General features: G+C 29.3%; 3 protein-coding genes across 11 annotated transcripts; all 3 read right to left on the bottom strand.

Moving 5' to 3' along the window:
* Positions 1–482: 482 nt before the first annotated feature.
* LOC117158041 (uncharacterized) lies at positions 483–7,946 on the bottom strand. The gene is made up of 11 exons (XM_033336542.2): positions 7,100–7,946; positions 6,829–6,997; positions 6,101–6,371; positions 5,427–5,590; positions 5,091–5,241; positions 4,598–4,768; positions 4,420–4,515; positions 4,149–4,335; positions 3,099–3,424; positions 2,336–2,527; positions 483–1,839 (listed from the first exon to the last, which is right to left on the bottom strand). Exons 2-11 carry the CDS (start codon positions 6,907–6,909, stop codon positions 1,688–1,690), a joined length of 1,791 nt encoding a protein of 596 aa, XP_033192433.2. The 5' UTR covers positions 6,910–6,997; positions 7,100–7,946; the 3' UTR covers positions 483–1,687.
* Positions 7,947–8,092: 146 nt separating this feature from the next.
* LOC117158040 (uncharacterized) lies at positions 8,093–16,951 on the bottom strand. 8 transcript variants are annotated; one of them, XM_076619159.1, is made up of 12 exons: positions 16,443–16,921; positions 14,509–16,354; positions 13,790–14,032; positions 13,287–13,413; positions 12,166–12,309; positions 11,861–11,988; positions 10,717–10,908; positions 10,383–10,582; positions 9,868–10,017; positions 9,450–9,645; positions 8,997–9,324; positions 8,093–8,472 (listed from the first exon to the last, which is right to left on the bottom strand). In XM_076619159.1, exons 3-12 carry the CDS (start codon positions 13,937–13,939, stop codon positions 8,132–8,134), a joined length of 1,956 nt encoding a protein of 651 aa, XP_076475274.1. In that variant the 5' UTR covers positions 13,940–14,032; positions 14,509–16,354; positions 16,443–16,921; the 3' UTR covers positions 8,093–8,131. The 8 variants fall into 8 exon arrangements, with proteins under 8 accessions (XP_076475274.1, XP_076475273.1, XP_076475275.1 ...); XM_076619158.1 differs by having other exon boundaries at positions 16,447–16,921; XM_076619160.1 differs by having other exon boundaries at positions 14,509–15,894; positions 15,979–16,505.
* Positions 16,952–17,370: 419 nt separating this feature from the next.
* Positions 17,371–18,550, bottom strand: LOC117158079 (sentrin-specific protease 8). Of its 2 annotated transcripts, none has more exons than XM_033336616.2 (2): positions 18,398–18,550; positions 17,371–18,138 (listed from the first exon to the last, which is right to left on the bottom strand). In XM_033336616.2, exon 2 carries the CDS (start codon positions 18,101–18,103, stop codon positions 17,429–17,431), a length of 675 nt encoding a protein of 224 aa, XP_033192507.1. In that variant the 5' UTR covers positions 18,104–18,138; positions 18,398–18,550; the 3' UTR covers positions 17,371–17,428. The 2 variants fall into 2 exon arrangements, with proteins under 2 accessions (XP_033192507.1, XP_076475279.1); XM_076619164.1 differs by lacking the exon at positions 18,398–18,550 and adding an exon at positions 18,215–18,365.
* Between the last annotated feature and the right edge of the window lie 4,689 nt (positions 18,551–23,239).

Below are 23,239 nucleotides of genomic sequence, written 5' to 3'. Positions count from 1 at the left end.
ATACGAGAATTATATCAGAAATTGGTTTAAAGCTGACTAGAAAGTTCTAAGAATGAATACTTGGAAAAAAAGACACACATTCGTATAAAATTTATCTTGGATTCGTAAATGCATATTGAAATTATCGGAATTATTAATTTCATTCTTCTTATATATATTGACTGAATATATACGTTCAAAGAAGAATTTGACTTTTTATTAACTTACTTCTATCCATTGCAATAATCTTAAAGGAAAATTTCCGTAATGCGGAACATTAATAAACAAACGAATTCTTCTGCTAAATATAATAAATAAGATATATAAAATGCTTTTTTCAAAGTACCAAATTATTTGTAAATTATAGACCTAAATTGTATATAAGTTATAGATGTTTATATACATTATATATACATGAAAATATTATATACACACGCGTAGAAAAATATAAAATGACGAGACGTATGTATATTTTCCTACGATGGAAATTAATTATTTCAAAATAGGCTTTTTAAAAAAATATATTTATTCATTTAACTTACTCAAGCATACATATATACATATGTACAATTACATTCGTCCCGAACCAGTTAGAAATTCTTGGTACTATCATGCTTATTTTTGAATATTTACATTAATCCGTGTAATTAAAACCCTTTTTAAAATATGTAAAACGTTTAATCCTTTGTGTTATGCCTTTAACAGCGTGTGAGAACTTTTACCGGAAGATTCTGAGAAAAAAGAATCTATTGTCGTTGTGCGGAAGATCGTGATTGTTAAAAGACCCGAGTTGCGGTAACGAAACACTTCACATCATTAAGTCTGTTCTGTGGCAAACAACATTGAATAAGCACACGACCTTAATTAAACTTGAGATGATATAGCAGTTGCTGTGATCCGTATAGAAAGTGCTGTACAAACTTTTCTTTAATAAACACCATATGTAAGTATAATCGTTAATACTTTAAACGTCGCATCAAGTATTATTTTTAAATACATATAGTAATTTTTAAAATTAGTTAACAAATTTTAATTATTCTACTGGATAGTTCGAAAAATTCGTAACAAATTTTTAAGAAATTACCTATTAATTTATTGAATAATTTCGTGATCGTCTTATTAAAATATTCTTTTACCTTTTTCAGCGATAAATTGTTCAAAGCCGTTTTGCAGGCACGTAAGGCGTGTTATAATGTATTTTTGTCATTCAGTATGTTTTGTAAAGATTTAATTAAAACGAAGAATGGATGATTAAGTGCATATCCAATGTACAGATGTATGTACGTCCAGTACCAGTTTGGAAAAATGAAATCTCTTTTGTCGATTATTTCTGTATATACGGCGCGCGAAAAGTAACGAAACTGAATTTCTGTCGATATATGTCAATAACATTTCACGAGTTATCTTAATGAATACATTAAATTATAGCCTAATGTCTTCGTTAGTAAACTTTAGTAAATATTTAATCTTCTTATCATATGGAAATATTTTATCGACTTCGTTTTTTCAGTGGAGAAACGTTACACGTAACATCGAACGTTGCTCAAAATTTGGAAAAAACACAACTACAATGCACGTTATACGTACCAATGGCAGTTCGTGATAAAAATGCTCTGTCTCGTATACAGTGATATACATTGATTGAAGTTTAGTAAAAAAATTATTTTTAGTTACGAATAAGTGTATAGGGTATAGAGTATTCAACAATTCAAGGAGAGTCTCGCTGTTCTTTTCGTTTCTGCATTTTTTTCTTTCGGATGATTAACATTTCCACTGTCCATAATGTGACTGTTAGACCCGTAACACAATTTATCACAATTATGCAAGGTGTAAAACTTCCAAAACTATCACGCATTATACCTGCAATAATTACAGAAAATGAAATATGTATCGTTTTAGCATAATTCCTGAAAATTATTAAATGTATCGCGTATTCCTTGTTTTTCGTATATAACACGTTTAAAAAATACACTTCTTTAAGGAAAATAGAAAAAGGTCTGATCAAATATAATTCTTCGATGATAATTCTTGCCTCTACTAATTCCATGTGTAAGATTCCTAAAAACTATTTGCAAGAATTATTGAAACTCAATGGATTAACAATTATGTGTTAGATACCACAATGGGCAGTTTATAATACATGGAAGAAGTTCACATTAAACTAAATAGGAAATTTCAAGCAGTCTACTCAAAGTATGAATCTGACTTGTGGAATCATTCAGTTAAAACATGAACGTAATTGTGGCAAGAAATAATACTACTAATACTACTACGTAATAATACTACTAATACTATACATAATAATAATACATATAAATATACAAACATACTTGATGTATTTTAGTTTTGTACATACCAAGCATAGGACCAGCACACAAAAGAATTACTCCATTTACAATCATTTGGATTCCCGATGCATTAGGTAATTTATCTATTGTCACGTAACAAGGTATTACTAAGCTCATGTATATTGAACGTATCCCTTTAGCAGCTCCCAATCCAACAGCGACGATTATCAGCGAAATAAATCCATTGACGAATAATAAAGCTGTAATGGGATTAAACAGATTCATGTTACGAAGAGATATTCTGTGCTAAAATAGTAACTTTGAACATATGTTTTAAATCTTAAATAATTCAGCGTAGCCAAAAATGTCCTTTCACGTGCCCCATAGGCAAACTAGCTGGTTTCTATTCAAACTTATCTTTCTTACTCTACTAGGTTCGAAAAATTTGAAAGATTACTGTTAAGTCAAATTTTAAATTAAATAAAAAATTTGTCCATAAAAGTCGGTCTACTTCCAATAGAAGTAAAAGATTGGGAGGAAAAAATTCAAGGTTGAAGCACTTAGATCATCAACGACCCAGTTTACCTATGTAGACTTAATCCTCCGTGAGGATTTTATTGCTTTTGGTTTTCAAAAAATCTGGAAATATTCTGAAATATTTTTATCAAAGGATCCTTATCAACACCTCTATGTATATTTATGAAAAATCGGTGAATACGTTTTTTTGACGAGGCAAGTGCTTATGAAACATTATTTTATTTTTAGTTGGTTAATTCAGAAATTAATGTTCTTTTATTAAATATGTGATAAACTATACGATAGGATGTTTACCTGATCGACTGATAATTAAGAGGCATAAGCTTCCTAGATACATTACTCTTGGTGGTTGCTGAAGCCACTCGCCGATAAAAGGAGCAAGAATTCTGAACATCAAATCTACACTGGCAATAACACTCATTACAGTCGCTATTTGATTATTTGATATCTTCATATCCGACAGGAAAAAGGGCGTTAATTGAGAGAAATTTATTTCAGCAAAAATAGCTATGGACATTCCCAACATCATATTTACATAGATTGGATCTCGCAGTAAATCCAGATCAAAATACTCTGATATCGTCTTGAACATTCGTGTCATTGTCGATTCCTTTTCAGACCTAAAATTGATTAAATCTGATATTAAATACAGCTAAGATATAATATTTTTATTTTTCTTCCTCATTCTTTGAATTCAGTATATCACTGTCTGTTATCATCCTTCAGTATTCGAGGGATTAAGATTTATTAAAGCTGTTTAGAGCAATCGGTTTGAACAGTCATCCACGAGACTTCTTAAGATCCACAAAGTGAGAAATTCGGACCAAATATTCTTTGCAATTCTTTTGAAAAGAATACGTATATCCTTGAAAAAATCAAGTATTTAAAACAAATATTTATTTTCCAAAGTACACCTCTTTGTACTTCGAATCGACATTTATTATCATACTAAGAGTCATACCAAGAGAAAATATCTTTAACGAGTGATTGTACATAACAAAGTAAACCAAAAGGCAATAATGATCAAATTATAATTAAGGTTCTCTTTTTTCAATTATATATATATTTAAAAACTTCGCCAAGAACTACCATATAATCAATAATTTAGGGGTCAAGCGTTAAAGAAGCATTTTTAGGCTAACATAATATCCGATATATGCTTAGTTTCAACAAGAAGACAGTAACATATTATTCGTGGTATTACAAGTTTTCTGAGATTCACATTAGAACATGCACACGAACAGACATAAATATATTTTATATTATTAATTTCAGTAAAACGTTTGTATCCAAATAAATTTCATTCCCTTTAAATTTCACGTTAATCCGAACGTGTATACATACTTTCCATTGCTGTCAATATTTGCATTTGACACTGTGTTTGCATGAGTTTTTGTTAATAATGTATCGTTTTCCATCGTACTTTGATAATTATCCGTTTCAAGTTCATCTATGCTACTGCACCTAGTTAAAGGTTTCTCTTCAAAAATTTTTATACTGCTGCCGAGATTGATTGTCTCAATGCTTTTTACTAAAATAAGAACATATGTATTTCCAATTATTTATTTCATTATATTTTAACTAGACTTGTTTAAAAAAAAATTCATATACTTACACCGACGATTACAAGGCTGAGCTTTTCGACGCTCCTTTCCCGTTTGACCATTTTCGGCAATTATGTACATATCAACTTCCTTTTCTCCTAACGAAGCTGCGTTAACATTTCTTTTAATAATCGTCGTTCGTATAATTAAGGTGCACTAGCATGAATATATCATAAATCTATCGCTTACAACTTAATGTTTCAGACATCTGTCGAGCATAGGGTATATCAATTCCATATATACTTCCAATCTCTGCATCGTGATCGATACTTGAAACAGTCGTTTTCCTTGGTACATTAATTAAGTCTAATATTGAACTTTTAAAACTTTCTTCGTCTTGGAAAACACTGCGCTTCCGTGCTAAAATAAATTTCATTTTAATCTAGAATTTTTCCAAATTTTGTTAATCTTGACGACTTTGAAAATAATTATAAATGAAAAGCTAATTAACAATCCATTATTGTTTTCATCATTAACCGTATAATTAATTTTGAAATAATTAGAAAAGATGAATTTAAAATAATTATAATATAAATTAGAATATAAATTTTGAGTAACAATTGCAATTAAATAAATATAAAATTTGAGTAATAATTGCAATTAAATAGATATCGAATGACAGTAAAAATTAAATAAAAAAAAAAAGTTTGTCTCTGTTCCTACTCCTTGAACAAATGTTTACCCCTGATTGTATTTTCATTCTCATTCTTCGACGATTCATCGTTCACACTTTCCGATTTAGTAGCATTTTTCGTATGCCATTTGAGTGGATGAAGTAACAAGCTACCTACTAATGAGTGCAAAGTGAACGCTCCATACAACAATATCGTACCCTAGTAATATAAAATTGAAAAATGTAAAAATTCTAAACATAGGATTAATTAAACGTTTCTATCTCACATTATTTTTATTCAGTTAAATAAATAGATAATAATAGATTAAATAGTTAAATTCTAAATATATATAGTAGAATTAAAATATAATTTCCTTTAGTACTATACAATGTGTTTAAAAATACCTGAGATCCATAATATGAACTTAATAAAGTGGTCACTTGAGGTACAATTATGGGGCCAACTCCAATAAGTGTCATTGCTAAGGATATTGCACGTCCCCTTTTTGTCGTGAAGTACGAGTTTAACGCATACGAGAAAGCAGATAATGTCATCGACGTACCCAAAGCTGTGTAGAAAAAACACTGTTTAGAATTAAAACACAGGTAACGTTTATGTTTAAATATAATATTTCCCATTTGACATGGACATAAATAGTTAATGCTTGCTTATGTAGATAGCAAGAGCGTCGTAAGACAAAGAGTTGGCATATTCATAAGATTATGTAATGATCGATACTCATACTTTCTTGGTAAACAATGGAACAAACTGTTGTTAATTAATTTAAAAATAGGAAGCGAGTCCTTCCTCTTTGCAGAAAGGCAGCAACCGTATTCTATTTATTACACGAAGGAAGCCCAATACGCTACATTAAACGAAACGATAGAAAAGAATTTCATAGCTAGTTTTTTTAAAATTCATTTTTACATTATTTTCCAAAAGTAACGAAGATATTCAAGTACACAATAGATAGAGGAAACACCCTGTGTATATGGTAATCTTCTTATTATTTATTTATATTATTTAGATATCCAAATAATTGGCTTTTATAATAGTATACAATGGAAATTTCACTTACATGCGACTATACCATAGAAGATCATTAAACAGGTAAAAGATTTGGCAAATGCTGTTATAATTACTCCACTGCTGAATACTGTACTACCGATCATAGCCATTTTCCTATATCCGAAAAGTCGTAGAAGCGGACCGTTTATCAATCCAAGGAGCATGCCGGAAGCTAAGTTTGTATTAATAATGATTGTTCCCTCCGTCGCAGTGAACCCAAAACGAGGGAAAATATCTTTAAATATTAATCCAAAACCTTGCATAATCGATACGGTACATATCTATATATAAGAAAAATTCAATACTATTAATAATCGCAAAAAAATTCATCGATATAGATAAAAATAAATCTTCAAGTATAAATTTAACTAAATGATAAAGCCTTTGTTTCGATTAATAAAAAGATAGAAATTACTCTAATATAAAAATTATTATTATTTTGCAAACAATAGAGCACAGGAGCCACTTGAAAGAAATCATAAATTCTTTCCTATGATAAAGTAACGATATAAAATTATCATGCTACGGATGAGGAGATATTTCAATTCTAAGTAATACCGATAGTGTATCGATGGAAATTTATTTTAATTAAGAAAGTGACATGAAAACGTTTCATTAGAAAAAACTGATACTTAGGCTCAATAACGACGTGCTGACGATCATTTTGTTAACTGTGCTATTTGAACGATGTAGTAAAATATAACAGTTGCTATAAATTTATTATTACATTTAACGTACCCCGTTCAATGAATATGCCAGGACAATCATCCAACCCCAGCTTCCATCTGGAGGTAATTTAGAGGTGTTTGATACGCTCATTTTCTTCTTTTTCTTTTTCTTTATTCTTGTTCAGATTGTATCACACCATAATAAAATATGATTGCATTGGCTTCTTTATTTATATCATCTTCGTTCACAGAACATTAACAATAAAAATATATTAGCTTTTAAGTAATCTTCTTTACAATTGTTCGGTTAACATCTTACGTATGTTTAAAAGTTATATTACCTAATGTTGCGTTTCATGTGGTTATATCATTTACATTTAAACGGGATTAATTTCTAATAACAATGATAGTAATAACGGCTTAAAAAGTTAACACAACAGATTAATTCCTAATAACAAATAACAGTATTATAACGTAAAAGGTTTCACTTATTTTTTAGTGAACACATTTTGCCATTCTTTTCAACATAAAAGACATGAGTTACACTCACACAATTTCATAACAATGTACTTAAACGAAATTAAGACAATTTTACAGCATAATAGAGTAATTACAATAAACGACGTTGATATCAGTCTTACGTTTCTAACATGGCAGGTACTGAGAGAAGTTTTCCGCACAAAGTGAATTCTACCTTGTAAACGATAAAGTCGAGTACGTACCGCTGATTAATCTAATCTTTATCTTTATAATGCTTTGTCATTGCATATCGCGTAAACTGAAAATATTTCGTTATTAATGTAAAATCATATAGCATCGTGTTGTCCTAATTTTTATGTTTACATCATTTAACACTTCAAGTGTATAAAAATATCATTCGCCTACATTTTACGATTCACGTTACAACAATGAATTAAAATTGCTCGTAATAATACGAAAGGATAGATAATCAGCAGTATTCATATCTTCTTCTTATCTCAGAAAAGCTCATATCTAAAATTCAATGTTAACATTTACATAATTTAAATACATTGTTAATTGTTATTTGTTTATACATATGTATATGATCATACAGCATTTTTTGTTATAAATCAATACGAAATACGTGCTCGTTTATTTGTCGTTGTAAAAATTCCATATCATGGAAAAACACGTTGATTGCCGAGGAAATTTAATTTCAGTGATCTAATCGAGACTGAACTAACAAACAGATTATTTTCTGTTAATTCATAAGTTTGTTTTAAATAATGAAAATTTCCATATTCAAAAAAGAGGGAAACAAGACGTTCTATTCATTCTACGTCAACGAAAAAGGTGAAGAACAATACTCGGTGTTAGAGTTGCATGAATCGTCAGCGTGTTAAATGTTTAATTTATTTGATGTCTTTTTCTTCTTCTGCTGTCGTTGACTTTCGTTCCGTAAAGTAGGTTTCTAACCACCACGAAATTACAGTCAAGTAGGTGAAAATGTTCAAAAAATGAAGCATAATTGCGTAATTTGAAGTTACGTCTCTAATCCAACCAACTATTGGTCCTAAGGTCAACGAAACAATACCACAAGTTAAAAGTTGTATACCAGTCGCAGCCGGAAGCTTCGACAGAGGAACATGACTAGGGATTGCAAGGGCCATAAAGATTGTTTTCAAAGCTTTCCCAGCACCAATTAGAACCGCAACTGCCAAGGTAACTCCAAAATTTTGAACGTGTGCTAAAACTGAAAAAAGTTGACAGACATATACAAATTATATGTTCTTTATATGATGCTTTATATGATGCATATACATATAATAGTATATAGTATATAGTATAGTATAATAGTAAAGAAATGGACTAAAGAACATCATAGAAATACGATAAATATTGTCATTCTATTTCTATAGTTTGACCCGATAAAAATGAGAAATTTAATTGATTCTTTTTAAGTACGTATTACGCAATTCCGATGGGAATTATGTAAGTAAGCAGAAAAATAGTCCGTAATGTCTTAGTATTATACAAAACGGTAAATGATTTTCATATACAAGAATTCATCTATTAACGAGATAGTACTAATTACGTATAAAATATTATTAATTAAAATAATCGAAAGAAGAGAGACGTTGTTTTATATACCATATTGATAAACTGAAGGTCAAAGTGAATAGACATTCTCAATTTTATCATTTCCATGTTATTAGTTCTATCATATACCGAAAGAAATCGCTAAATTTCAAGCAAATGACTGTATTGATTTCTTACCAATACGACCTGCTGCCATTCCACAAACACCAACTAGAAAGAAAGTCCTATTTTGCCATCCGATAAAGTCGGCAATAAAAGGAATTGTCAATCTAGTGGCCACGTCGAAACTAGCAAGAATTGACATCACAGTCGCAATCTCAATTTTTGATAATCCACGTTCGCTCAATATGAACGGCGTTAAGAGCGAAAAATTTAACTCTGCGAAATTGGCGAAGGTAATACCCAACATTATATTTACGTAAACAAAATCGCGAAGAAGATCTAGGTCGAAAAAGATGATCAATGCTTCCAAGAACGTTTTCTTTGTCGTCTTCTCCACACATTCCTAAAATTAATATATTTTTCTATGTTAGTAGTTTTCTGTTTTTCTATTTTTCAATTTTCTTATCTCTTCATTTTTTCTTTTTCTTTGCTTCTCTTTTACACTTTTAAAACTTTAATCAAATTTACCTTCTTCAAGAGTTGATTATTTTCAAATTCTTCGAGCATTATTGAATTTTGTTGCAATTTATGCTGACAATTTGGATCTTTGCAATCTTCAAGATACGCAGCATGTTCGCAAGATTCGCTAGCGATAATCAATGGAGCGGTGGATGGTTGATAACTCAAACGTCTTCTTCGATTTTTTTCTGTCTCACTGTTTGGTCTGTAAACAGTTCTAACGTAATAGTATACTTCATGTACGTATGTATATATGTATACTCAAGCTTATATTTGTATTAACTAAGTGTTACAAAATAAATAATTTAGATTTAACAATAGCAAAAAGCTGATTTATTTACCATCGAAGATTAAAGTATTACAGGACCAAAATATTTAATATCAATGTCAGATTTGGCAGCGAAATACCTATATTGTATATATTTACCTATTAAGATTTTTAACCGACGACCTTTTATTAAGGCTGGGTTGTCTACTTAAATTTATCGATGGTGTTGGGCTTGGAGTCCACGAAAAGCTTTCCTTTCTCGATGATTTAGACGTCATCGACGTAGTTGAAGTGTTTCTTCTAGAGAACCTGTGTATATTTCATTTCTTATCTTTTAAGTTGCTACACATAAAGAAAGCGTTTAGATCTTAAATTTATTGCACGTAAAAACGACGTGCATGAAAATCATGTTATTTAAGAAATATTACTTAGTGGAGTAGGTTAGCTAGTTTCCAACCTGCGCATAATGCGTTTTACTTAATAACTGAAATATAAATTTATGAAGTTCGAACTGTTATTTATAAAGAATCATTATCGTTGAACTAGTTTGTCATTTTTTCTATTGTTATTTTTCTATTGTTTCTTATCACTTTCTACATTGTACACTTCTAGCGACAAAACGAACCACTATGAATCTCAGTTTTTACTGTTATTCCATACATTTTCGCACCTACCATCCATCATTAGCTCGGGACATCATTGGTGTTCCAGGACTCATTACGTCTATACCGGAAGCACCATATTCTTCATCGTCATAATACAAATATTGGCTTCCAAATTTTCTTTTCACAAGATTCGAAATACTATAATTACTTTGCGTATTCTTGGCAACATTTTCCAACGATGTACTTTGACAAGTAACATTCGTCGTTATCTACAAAAAATGTAACTACTTTTTGCTACAAGTTTTAAACGTTGAAAAATCCATTTCTTAACATTGTAGTTGTTTCTTATATTGTTTATATATGTTATTAAATGATTCTTATGATAGTTATCTTTACGCTATACCTTATCAGTCATTGGCAATTCTTTGGCATTCACGTTTTTGATATTCGGAGATTTTTCTATATCTCGTCCCTTTTTTACATGCCAAGAAGCAGGTTGCAACAGAAGAGCACAAACTACAGCGTTAAATGCAAAACCGCCAAAAATAAGTATAGTACCTTCCATACCATATATTGGCGTCAGCAATGTAATTATCTAGAAATTAATATAATCATTACTATATTGTATCGACTATAACTTAGCTCTTGTACTAAGAAAGAGCTAAGTAATATAATACAACACGATGAAATAGAAATATAATATAGTAACTAAGAGTTCAACGTAGGAATATAACTAGGAATAAGAGTGCAGCAACCTCTTTGTAACTGGCTATGGGCCTACTGTACGAATAAATTATTATATTATTGTGTTATTATTATAACTTAACTTTCGGAGCTAAAGGAGATAAGCAACATTTAATATAAATTCATCTTTTCTGTGGAAAAATCCGCTAGAATTAAAACAGTATGTACAGCTGCCCATATTTTCTATTTAAAGGTAATTTCATGATAAACTTTTTTATTTCGTTAATACAACATAGCGCTATTTAAATATTTGTTATATCATTGTACTCGTATATCGAAATTTTTTACAACTATATTTTTCCTCATAGATTACTTTTATAGATTTATAAATCATACTTGCAGGTATGATATCTTAAATTCTTAAAATGCTTTCTTAAACTTCAATGCAACCATAAGAAAACGTCGCAATGTTTAATCTCGCTATCTTGTTAACCAAGAACACAAAGCTCCGTACATTTATGGCTTATGACTAACAAGTAACAATCGTGTATGTAAAGTTAGTCCTTGAACAACGTAAACGTTGCTCTATATCGTTTTGTCGACTATTCATGTATTTTGTAAGGAAATATTCAATCTCGTCATACTTCAGAAAAAAATGGTCTATTCCACTATATTAATCTAATTGTCTAGAATCAATAATTTGGGAATTATTTTATGTGGCACTAATTTTTTATAAAATTAAAAAGTTGTTACACAATTGAAAATTGCACGGAGAATACTTAAGTATAATCTACCTGACGTTTCTTTATTTATTGTACATTCAAGAATTATTATTTTCTTTCGTATAAATTATACTTACTTACTTGCGGCATTATTATTGGTCCTATGCCAGTACAGGTCCAGCTAAGGCTAATAGCAATTCTTATTTTCTTTTTGAAGTAAGCATTTAAAGCTATAGTATTTGATGACATCGTTATACCAAGTCCAGCACCTGAAATCAGCAACTCAAACGTTAAACATCTGTATTTTAATACTTTTTTTTTTAAATAAACTTATAAATAGAGTATCATTGAAATTTGCACGATGAATATTTTATCATGTCGTTCTGTATATTTCGCTGTTAACATTACCCAAATTTATCTATCTTGTATTATCACCTTTAACTTACCGTATAAAATAGAAAAGAAAATTAAAGCTCCGGTAAAAGTTCTTGTCATTGACAACGCTGTGATCGATACAGCGCAAATTAGAGTGCCTACGAAAGCTACTTGCCTATAATTGTATTTTCTAAACAGAGGACCATTAGCTAAACCTACAATGTAAAACATCTTTATTAAAGAATTGTAGATAAATTCGTTAATTCATCGCTGTTTATAATCATGGGGATATGGTACAAAAATTACAGATAGTAGTATTAATGATATTAACACTAATTTTACCAAATGACCTTTGTCAAATGACCGGTTTCAAAATTTAATTTAAAATTGTACATTTGTCGTTTTTTCTTTTGTTCATCTAACTTTATGTAAATTCTTGTATTACCTGATTAATCAATTTCCTAATTTTTGTTAACATAAAAATTTCCATAAAGTTGTATTATTAAACTTGTATTATCTGATTAATCAAATTCCTAACTTTTGTTAATATAAGAATTTCCATAAAGTTAGATGAACAAAAGAAATAACAACGAATGTACAATTTTAAATTAAATTTTGAAACCGGTCGTTTGACCAGGCGTGTCAGTGTTAAGAAATATTCTAATAAAATATAAATGTCATATAACGTAAACAGTGTGCTAACGTAAATAAATTACGCTCAACGTAACTTCTAGATTAAAGTTTCTTTTCGCTACTTGGAAAACATGTTTAAATTATCGCAACTACATAAGCTTTCCCATTTTAAATTCTTCTCGAGATCTATGACTACAACTGTTTGTCAGCAAAGACAATCGTTGCATTTAATTAAGTTCGATGAATTTGTGGGATATTCGTTCGTAATATTACACAACTACCATTGGCAGTATGAAATGATAGGTAGTGATACACCTAGCGATACGTTATAAGATAGTGGAAAAGCACAAAATCCCCATTTGGTGTTAAGATAAAAACATGCTTATTTTTATCAATACTACTGTTACGCACAGTAACGCACTGTTTCATAAACTGATAGAGTTTTATATCGTCATGTCTAGCGAAAAGATAATTAATGATGAAACAGAGTTAAAAAGATTATGTCAAAAGATTATTATGTAAGCGAAAAATCAGTACGAATAATTGGAAAACAACTTACCAGTGCAAGAATTTACTGCAAAATTTATATTTATTATAGTCGTTGTTTGTGACGAATTGATTCCTAGTTCTGCAAATCTGTCTCTAAATATTAATCCGAAAGATTGCAACATTGTTAATATACAAAGCTGTAAAAATTCCATTCACAGTTGATTATATTTTTAGTAAGCATAGATTTCCAATCTAAAATATTTCTTTATGCGAGAATGAAACTTTAACGATGATTTCGCATTATTAATAAGATAAGCTCTAAATTGCAGAATATATAATAAAAATGACAAATTTCGTAATTAAATCAAACATTACATATTTCTGATTTACATTTCAAATAAATCATTATAATATAAACAATAAGCTTTATGTAGGAAAAAATTGTTTAAATTATGTACATCTTTGTTACATTAGATCATAAATCATATAAAATGTTTAACATTGATTCAACGTTTTGTCATAAAAATGTTATTATATTATAGATACTAAAAATTGAGAATAACCATAACTTACATTAGAAAATCCAGCTGCTACTACTACAACCCAACCCCAACCACCATCAGGTGGTTCAAAATTTTCTTCGGAATTATATACATTTTCCGTTTTTTTCTTTGGCATATTTTCATTTTCATTAAATAACACTTCCTCTTTTTCAGTAGACATGATTACATGACTGAATTCCACAAGATTTGTACGGAAATTTCTGCATCTATTAGTTTTATCTATATTAATCTCTTAAAAATAATGAACTAATACCTGAAAATATTAAGAAGCATTATACGTTCTGTTGCATTAAAGTTGCGATACAGTCATTATTAAACGTATAAGACATTTTAAATTAACGCTAACAGTAACTACCAAACTCTGTGTTATTAAATATTTATTGATTAAAATAAGTATGTTTCGTACACATTTATAGATCAAAAGTTCTTTCGCTTTATTCTAATAGACGCAGCAATTTTTTTTTACTTATGCGATATATGTATGCAATGCTATGCTCCAATTTAATGATTCGAATTATACAGTTGGGACACGTTTATATCATACGTTTATAATATCTTGAAATTTCATTACAATGAATAAATTGAAGAAATTGAATAATCTTTGGATTATTAAATATATCATACATTATTAAAAATATTATTATAAAATTCTTAAATAATATCGAACGAGCATAGCAATACAAAAACATTTTCTTTCCACTATTAAACTTCCACTTAATAAATTTTTACTTTTAGAATTCAACACTATACCAGCACATTCAACGACTCAGCTCAAATCAACTTATCTAGATTACAGTATATTTGGCTATGTTAAAACGAAGTTCTTAATGCATGTAAAAAATTCATAAAAACTTGTAAAACAATGATAATTCTCGATGGACGGTATGCGCATTCGAAGCATGAAAAATTAAACTAACGTATTCACAATTGCGATTCAAGGTGTGTATTACATCTCGAAAACACATTGACTCATGCTTGATGATGACTGAGATTAACATTTGGCAACATTTCTTAACTTCGGATTGTGCATCTTGGACCTTATGTTATTCAATGACTGCGTCAGAGCTAAATATTATCTGCTTTACATATATGATTAGCTATGATTAGCTCATCGAGCATAAATTTATTGTTTGCAAAAGAATCTCATGTTGTACTAGAGATTCGTTTGAACAAAAAGAGCGATAACAATATTACATTGTAATGCAACGATGCTTATCAATTTATATTTGAGCTTTATTTACTGATTCTATGCTGGAAGCTATTATTTTTCATATTTCATTTAAAATATGTATATTATTTTAAAAATTTAAATGCATTACAATTGTATGTGCAGTGCTTTACTGAAGATTCTGTAATGTTTAATAGTACATATTCGCTATACTGAATATACATGAAACTGTATAAGTACAAAACGTTCAGTTTGTGCTGTAAAATTATTGTGTCGTGTAAAATGATTATCAACTATATGCCGATAGTGCAACAATGTTTAAATAGATAGTACTTGAGCACTCGCACCTATAATATACATGTATATATATACGAGGTCTCCCACGTAACAAATTGTCAAAAAGTCAAGCTATAACTCCGTAACTGTAAAAGATAGAAAAATATTTTATTAAGCGAAATTAAACAGTTTCAAATAACTACATAGCTTAAAAGATTTCATCAAACTGAGTGTATGAAAGGCAAAGAAAACAGAAATATGGAAATGTTGCGGTGTCAGTTTCCATATAATAAATTTTACAATATTAAGATTAAAACATATTTGAAATTAATCAGTTCTCGATATAAGTGCTTTAATAGCTTTTTATAAACAATTTAAAGGTCGATCGATGTATACAAAAATTTATAATTCCATTTAAAGATATACAGGTGATTTTGAAATATTCAAAATACCGTTACTTTCAGAGTGGACACCTACGGCTAGATTAATCAAAATTTTGCCTGATGAAATTCTTTTCTATCTTCTACCGTTGTAAGATTATAGTAGAACAACAGCGATGATATATCCTATACCTATAAGACCTATTCAATAAACAAAAAAACTCAGCTATTCTAGCTTTAGCTCTGCCCTTATTATTGTTGTCATATCACACAAACTATCTCGAGTAACACCTAAAATACGTCATGTCATAATTAGATCTATATGTCAATAACAACATCAATCAAATACATAGTCACTTTGAAAATTTAACGTACATCTGTGTTGATGGTGAAGATTAGCGGAGTTATAGAGGTCGCGCTAAATAAATTTATTTTTGTTTCATCAGAAAATATAACAGTTTAACAAAATTCTTTATCATGATTTAATAGATTTTAGCAAACTCTAAACATTTTTCTCTTTGACTTTTGAGATGCAAGATTTCTTTTTGGCAATTCTTAGCCATCCTACTATGATATCCTTCTTTACGTAAGGTTCTTCAAACTTTGTGTCCGTTCCCTCAAATATACTTTTGCTAATTCTTATTTATCTGATCCCTATTTGTCTAGTTCATATTTATCTAATTTTTATTTGTTTAATTCTTTTATAAATTTAATTCTTTCCGTGTTAATTCCTGGATTTATTTCTATATGTCTGCAAGTAAATCTACTATTGATATTCGATAATAATTTTTTTTTTTAAATTTTACGCTCAATTTTGTAAATAACTTAAGCACACATACATACACATATGTTTATATTTGTTATGTATGGTTGATATATGTTTATATATATTTTATAAAATCCGTGATTTACTGTTGGACATAAGTTTTATATCTTTGCACGTAATTGTATCCATCTGAACTAAACATGTTAATTTACTTTTATTTGAATACATAGTTATATCTCAAATATCTTTATTGATATTTAGTTCTCTTTTACACCTTATTTTTATTATCTTTTGCGAAATTTAATCTCTTTCTCTGATTTGTTTTATTAATAGTCTAGTTTTTCCTTGCAACACAGTATATGGTACAATACAGTAGGACTGCCTATAACGTGAGATACACGTTCCGTGTTATACAGATTTCGCGTTATATGAATCCAAAAGCGCAAAAAAAAAACTATAACTAAATAAATATGTGATCTTTTTCTAGTATGATAAAATAATATGCGTTCCACGATAATAACTTTTACATAATGCACACTGTAAACAATCCCTCCTTGTCGCACAAGAGTTAATGCAAAACTGAGTTTCGAGTCAATTCAAACGTACGCATATTTTCATATCAGAAATGAGTCATTTCCAGCAATTTCTTCATCGCGTCATACGCATGGCGCAATTTTTAGTCGTCGTTATGGGAGTACCGCGTTACAGAGTGTCCGACTGTACAGTACAGTATATCTACAAATTTAGGAATTAGTGTAACTGGTATTCTTTATTTCGTGAATGTACATCAACGTCACCAATACATAAGTTGTGAATATATTATGTATTGATATATAATATAATATTCTATATATTATAACTATATACATATATAAAATACAGGAATATGTAAAATAATAATACTAGTAAATATTAATATATTTGAAAATTTATTACTTACATGAATAAGTGCAACATAAAATTATAAATAAATTATTTGATGATAGAATACTTACAATATATTTATACAAAAATAATTGATATTTATACAATACAATATACAAAAATACATGATATTTATCATAGATTAACAAGTGGTTTATGTTTAAGATCATTTATCAAGGCTAATAATTGTGCACGTTTTGTAAGCACTAATTTTTTTACCTGGTCGTAATTACATCCATCCATTCTATTATTTTGCGAAAGATGATTTATAATAACATCTGTTAAACATAACACATAAACTCCACAATCATAACTATTGCTTTGCTGTGGACTATCTACCTCGACAAACTTCTTGTTAGGTTCTTTCTTATCAAGTACGCAATCCATTACACTCTCTGCAAATTTTGAGGCAATAGCAGCATTAGATCCTTTTGCCGAATCAAAATGATAACATGTTTTATCTCCTTTACAAAATATTAATAAACTCCAATGTGTTCCTCCAGCTGCATCTGTTTTATCACAGTTATTCAAAGGGAAAAACATACATTTGCATTCAGTTATACTATGAGGGTCCAAAAATATAATATATTGATTTGGATCTGTCATTTTCAACAATTGCGTTAATTCAGGACTGATAAAGTAAAAGTCCCTTCTCTCATTCTTGTTAAGTACTTCATCTAAATATTCAAAATAAAATCCTATTATAACATCATTCAACCAATGTGATCCTTGAAGCAATGCAATATCACTTGTTTTCAGTAAGTAGTTGTAGTAGCTCAAAACAACTTCATTTGATGGGTCTGTTGCCATGTTGTCAAGCAATCAGAAACAATACAGATGAAAATCTGTGGAAAGTTAAATTTGAATTATACTTAAAACTATACGATACAGCATATTCATATGAAATAAATAGAAGCAAACCATTTAAGTTAATGTATCGTAAAACAATAAATTTAATATTTAACAAATTAACGAAATTTAATGTATATTAACATTTTTAAATCGGAATGTTATTTATTCGATTGTTTTTAAGTAAATATTATAATATGTGAATAACTTTTCTGTTTTATGTTAGTATCATCTTCTGCATATTATATATATTACCATAGAAATTTAAAGATCTTTTTCAACAACTTTCTTCATCACTTTCGACATAACGAAAACCAAACCACTTTTGTGTCTTCTCTATGTACTAAATGTAAATTCGAATCCTCTCGTATTTTATAACGTATGTCATGTATAAATTAAGACATAAAATAGAGAAGAAACTTATATAAAATAATAAACAATATTTTCTTATGACAACAGTCTCACAGATGGCGCACATTCATTCAACATACTCTAGTTTAGAGTTAGAGGATTTGTTTTTATTTATCTCACGATATACAATTTTTCATGTTTCGATTACATTGGCAACAATAACAAATATTCAACCTGATAATATCAAGTGCCTCACTCTGTAAAATATTTTCTTTTTGACTTTCCCGCATTTTATGACGAACTTTGCAGTTCTGCCACGGCGCAGCGCATTAAGCGCCGCCATTTGTGAATCAATGCTTGTGTTTCACGTTTCACATCAATACGCCATTCTCGAATATAAATTATTAGAGTCTGACAATTTAAATATAAAACTGTAATATGTCAGTTAATAAAATCATATAGACTGAAATACTGAAATAATAAATATCACAAAAATTCATTGATAAATTTTTTATTACAACGTATTTCAACAGTAATAAAAAAAATAAATTGAAAGTACGAAATTATTTCCAAAATTATTTTTCAGAAGTTAGTATTTTACAGTAATTTCTTATTCATTTTCCTTAATTGCAGCAAATATGTCATGAATCTTTCTACATTAACTTCTGACGCGTATTAATTCGTGTAAGATAAAATTTTTCTTCTACAGTTCTCCACAAGTAAAAGTCCATGGACGTGATATCTGGTAATCTCGGAGGCTAAGGAATTGGAATTGTTTATAGAATATACTAGTAAAGTTTTGCAGAAAAAGATTGGAACATCCTATATATACCTTGTAGATCTTTAAATATTAAGTTAAATTTTGTCGAATATTACAAATATTTCTTTAACGTACTAATATACGATAACTAAATCGATATCATAGAATAGTTAATTCTATTTATGAATTTTAAATTATGAAATAGAAATAAATTTGATTTCAATTAAACCTTCTTTGGCCGAGTCATATATCAGTAGCTGTAAATAATATTTCTTGGCGAATGCCACCACTTCTAAATTTATGTAAAAATCCATTTGCTCTACCATCGAATTCAGGGCAATTTAACATCTCTGTGACTGCAGATTTTCCACAAACTATAATCAGTGGTTTCTTGAAAACTAGTCTGATACCAACAACAGATCCATACTTCTCAGCTAATCGACACCAGGTATCATCATAATATTTCGTCTGATTTACTAATCTTGCGATATTTAATATATTTCCAATGCGGGGTAAACCTCGAGGACCTTAAATTTAAAAAAATTAAAAATGTGCATCATTAAATATGTAATTGTTTACATACAAATACATAATTTAAAAAGTTCAGTAGATGAAAGTTTAGTAGACAAAAAAGTAAAAAAAGTAGACCAAAGTTTAGTAGATGAAATTTTAGTGATCGTTATGGTTGAACGATATTTTTATAATTAATACAATCACGAGGCATAGAACTCCAATCCACATTGTTGGCTCAACAAATGTTCACGATACATCAACTCTTGCTAAATAAAAGATAATAAATAAATGATTAAACTATTATTACGTGCCCGTAACTAAACGTTATGGTACTAACCATTTTACTAACCATTGCTTATCTCTTTATCTCCTCTTAATAACTGAATAATCCCGGGCTCCCGAGCCTCGAGTCGATTTCGTCCGACTTTTGCCGAACTGATACAAAGTTAAAGCACTCGCTCATGCTGATGCATAATTACTTGTGGTTTAAATTAAATTATTTATAATTATTTCGTATGAAAGACATTTTATTAGATTCACTCTTGTTATTATTAAATTATTATAAATATTATCCCTGTCTATAAGAAATCGTTATATCCATTTCTTTCTTCCCATACAAATTTGTTTCAATAACTCAGGCAACTTATTAAAATAGAAAAGTATCACTGCAATAATTAAGTCGTAGTAATTAAAAGCGTTTCGAAAAATGTATTGATCCAGAAGCAATTGAATATTTTAAGAAACAGAATAAATACGGTTACAAGTTGTGTCTACATTTTAACGAATGCTGTTTTTCATTAATTGGAAAAGAAAATATATATGAGTTATAACGATTTAAAAATGTGAACTTCAATCGACTCTATATTCTCTCTCAACCTAATGTACATTTGTATGTACAATATTTATGCAAAGTATAGTTTCGTATATTAATACGATGACATTTGAATTTGAGAAAAATGTAATTCACTACTTTCTATATTTCACGAAATTTTTAAATCTACATATGTATGCTATTTAAAGCTTAATGAGTTACATTCTGTAACGAAATCGAAAACGCAACTAATGAGAAGAAATATAAGTTTACTATCGTTATTTTCTTAAAGACGTAACGCAAAAAGCAACACCGATCGTCCCGAAGCGCGTTATATGGAGAAAATGCATAGTCTTTTCACTAAAGTATCAGTTAAGAGTACTAAGGTTCAGATGTGAAGTTTCAAACATGCTTCGATCGTAAAGAATTAGTATGCAGACCCGAAATTGTGTAATGTATGTAACAGCGGAGTATTTACACTTGCTAAATAAGACATTAAGTACCGCAATTGATTTAAACAATATAAACGTATTAACAAGACGGAGTTGAACGATGTTAGTCATATAGGATAATATATTAAATTTAACCGTTTAAGTTAATTTTTTCTTGATATTTTGTTTGATACGATAATGGTAATTCCAATGAGGCAATATTATCTTATAAAAATACCCATAGCTCGTCTCTTCATGGACACATAGATTTAGTTCCATTTGGCTATGATTTTATTTTTCATTCATAACGAAAACGCTTTCAACGGGAACAAAAATGTCAATAGGACCTTGTTAATCATTATAGACAGTACACTCCGCTACAATTCGTTCGCACAATCTAAGAATTATACGCTTTTCTCGAGTATCCTCCTCCTTTCCTATATACTTGCTGAGCGTACGCGTTCATCAAGCTCTGATTTTCACGCACGCCTTCCCCTTCACAAATTCTCGCACGGAATTTTCGGTAGCCGCATACCGAAATTGCTTCAACTATCTAAAATTACAGTTAATAAAATAAAATAGGGTAGTAAGTACTAATATTAAGTACTATTAAAATTAGAAGCTGAAAATATCCACTGACCTTTAAGAATGAGGTCCCGTGGTCATCTCAAGGTAGATCATCGACCGTGAGAAGTTCTCTTCTCCAGCCTCCCCACTCTATCCCTTACCATCACCCCCATTTTCCCCCACTTCCACTCTCAACAGCCAGTATCATACACCGCTGTGACACACTTCTGGCTGGAATTTTTTTCAAACATGTTCCACACTTCAGGGTTCAACGATCCATCCAAGAGTATGATCTGTTACTCGGTAAGCACTGCTAGTAGGACACTGATCTCGATAGCTCTTGAAACGTGTACAAGGGCTGGTACGAAAGTAATGCCTGTTCTTCTTACCGGCTTACCAATTTTTAGATTATCGTATATCATTAGATTGCAAATATTCATGCAAATTCATGTCTATACAATTCTCTAGGCAGAGATTTGTTTCAGCTGTTAAGTATTGTAACGAGTATTATATTTTGGAATATTCTATATATTTTTTCGCATTCTACAATATGTGCATTCTTGCATCTTTAGATCCTCTATAGATTACGAAGAAATGACAAAAATGCAGCTCTGTTTGCTACATGTAATTGCTCTATGCTTACTGTATTTTATCTCATTCACATTGAATACGAAACATAAGGATTAAATAGTAATTACTTATTATTATAGGGGATCACCTATAGGTGGTATACTAAGGAATACTAGAGAAGATGAGCGAAAGATTCTAAAAATATCAGCGATAATTAATGACAAATTTGAACAACTTTCACTGGTTTTGTGTTCCGGTATAAGTGTTAATCTGTGTAAATAGTCATTCGATTTCTTGCATTTCACTTTTCACATACTGGATTTATGTAAAGTACAATGCTTCAGTAATAGAAATAAATATCATGTAAATTATGGAAAACTTAATTCTATATATACAGAAGTAAAATTACCTAAAACATTTAAATATCAAAGTTATCAAGACTGTCAGCAATGTAAACTTTGTTTTGATTAAATATAGAATGTTTACATTATTTTCGACATATTAGTTATTTATTCCGTGATGAATACAATTGTGACAGTTGTAACATTACTTTTTTCGTTGTTCAACGACCTTGGATTTTCCAAACGAGTTCTAAAATTTATAAATATACAATTTTGTTTTAATTAAAAATTAAAAGAATATTTGTTAAGAAATGGATGATTGGCATTTAGTTTAATAACGAAAGAATATTAATGAAAGTTTAGTTAATTAAAATATTATTCATTACATTGTATTATTATCATTTTTCAGTATATTTAATAATGTAAAACATTTTTGAAACTGAAAATATTATATATCTTGTAAGATATCACAAGTTAAACAAAAAGATATATTTAAAAAGTATTTACATGGCTCAAAATTTTATTTACAATTTTATAGATATTTTATAATATTATAAATAAATAATATAAAAATAGGAAACCGCAAAACTGAAAGTGTTCACATAGAATGATATTCGTTCAGGAATTTCGTTCAGGAAACAAGCTTAAACATCTTCATTTACTTTTTGCTTTCAATTGTTAGAAACGCTTTCATTTATTCGATAATTTCAAATGAAATATCGATTATTTCGCTCCACTTACTTTCTCTCTCGT

Source organism: Bombus vancouverensis, chromosome 6, assembly GCF_051014615.1.
Source record: "Bombus vancouverensis nearcticus chromosome 6, iyBomVanc1_principal, whole genome shotgun sequence".
Classification (NCBI taxonomy): domain Eukaryota; kingdom Metazoa; phylum Arthropoda; class Insecta; order Hymenoptera; family Apidae; genus Bombus; species Bombus vancouverensis.
Note: the sequence above shows the minus strand (reverse complement) of the source record. Positions and strands in the feature narration are given on the sequence as shown.

Bases quoted from the DNA above. Each gene is read 5' to 3' on its own strand.
- LOC117158041 (XM_033336542.2), bottom strand. From the start codon at position 6,909: ATGAGCGTATCAAACACCTCTAAATTACCTCCAGATGGAAGCTGGGGT. The intron at 5,242-5,426 runs GTATTTTTAAAC...TTATATTACTAG, and splicing joins GTTCATATTATGGATCTCAG to GGTACGATATTGTTGTATGG. The intron at 4,516-4,597 runs GTAAGCGATAGA...ATGTTAACGCAG, and splicing joins GATGTCTGAAACATTAAGTT to CTTCGTTAGGAGAAAAGGAA.
- LOC117158040 (XM_076619163.1), bottom strand. From the start codon at position 13,939: ATGTCTACTGAAAAAGAGGAAGTGTTATTTAATGAAAATGAAAATATG. The intron at 9,646-9,867 runs GTAAATATATAC...AACTGTTTACAG, and splicing joins TCGGTTAAAAATCTTAATAG to ACCAAACAGTGAGACAGAAA. The intron at 9,325-9,449 runs GTAAATTTGATT...TATTAATTTTAG, and splicing joins ATAATCAACTCTTGAAGAAG to GAATGTGTGGAGAAGACGAC.
- LOC117158079 (XM_033336616.2), bottom strand. From the start codon at position 18,103: ATGGCAACAGACCCATCAAATGAAGTTGTTTTGAGCTACTACAACTAC.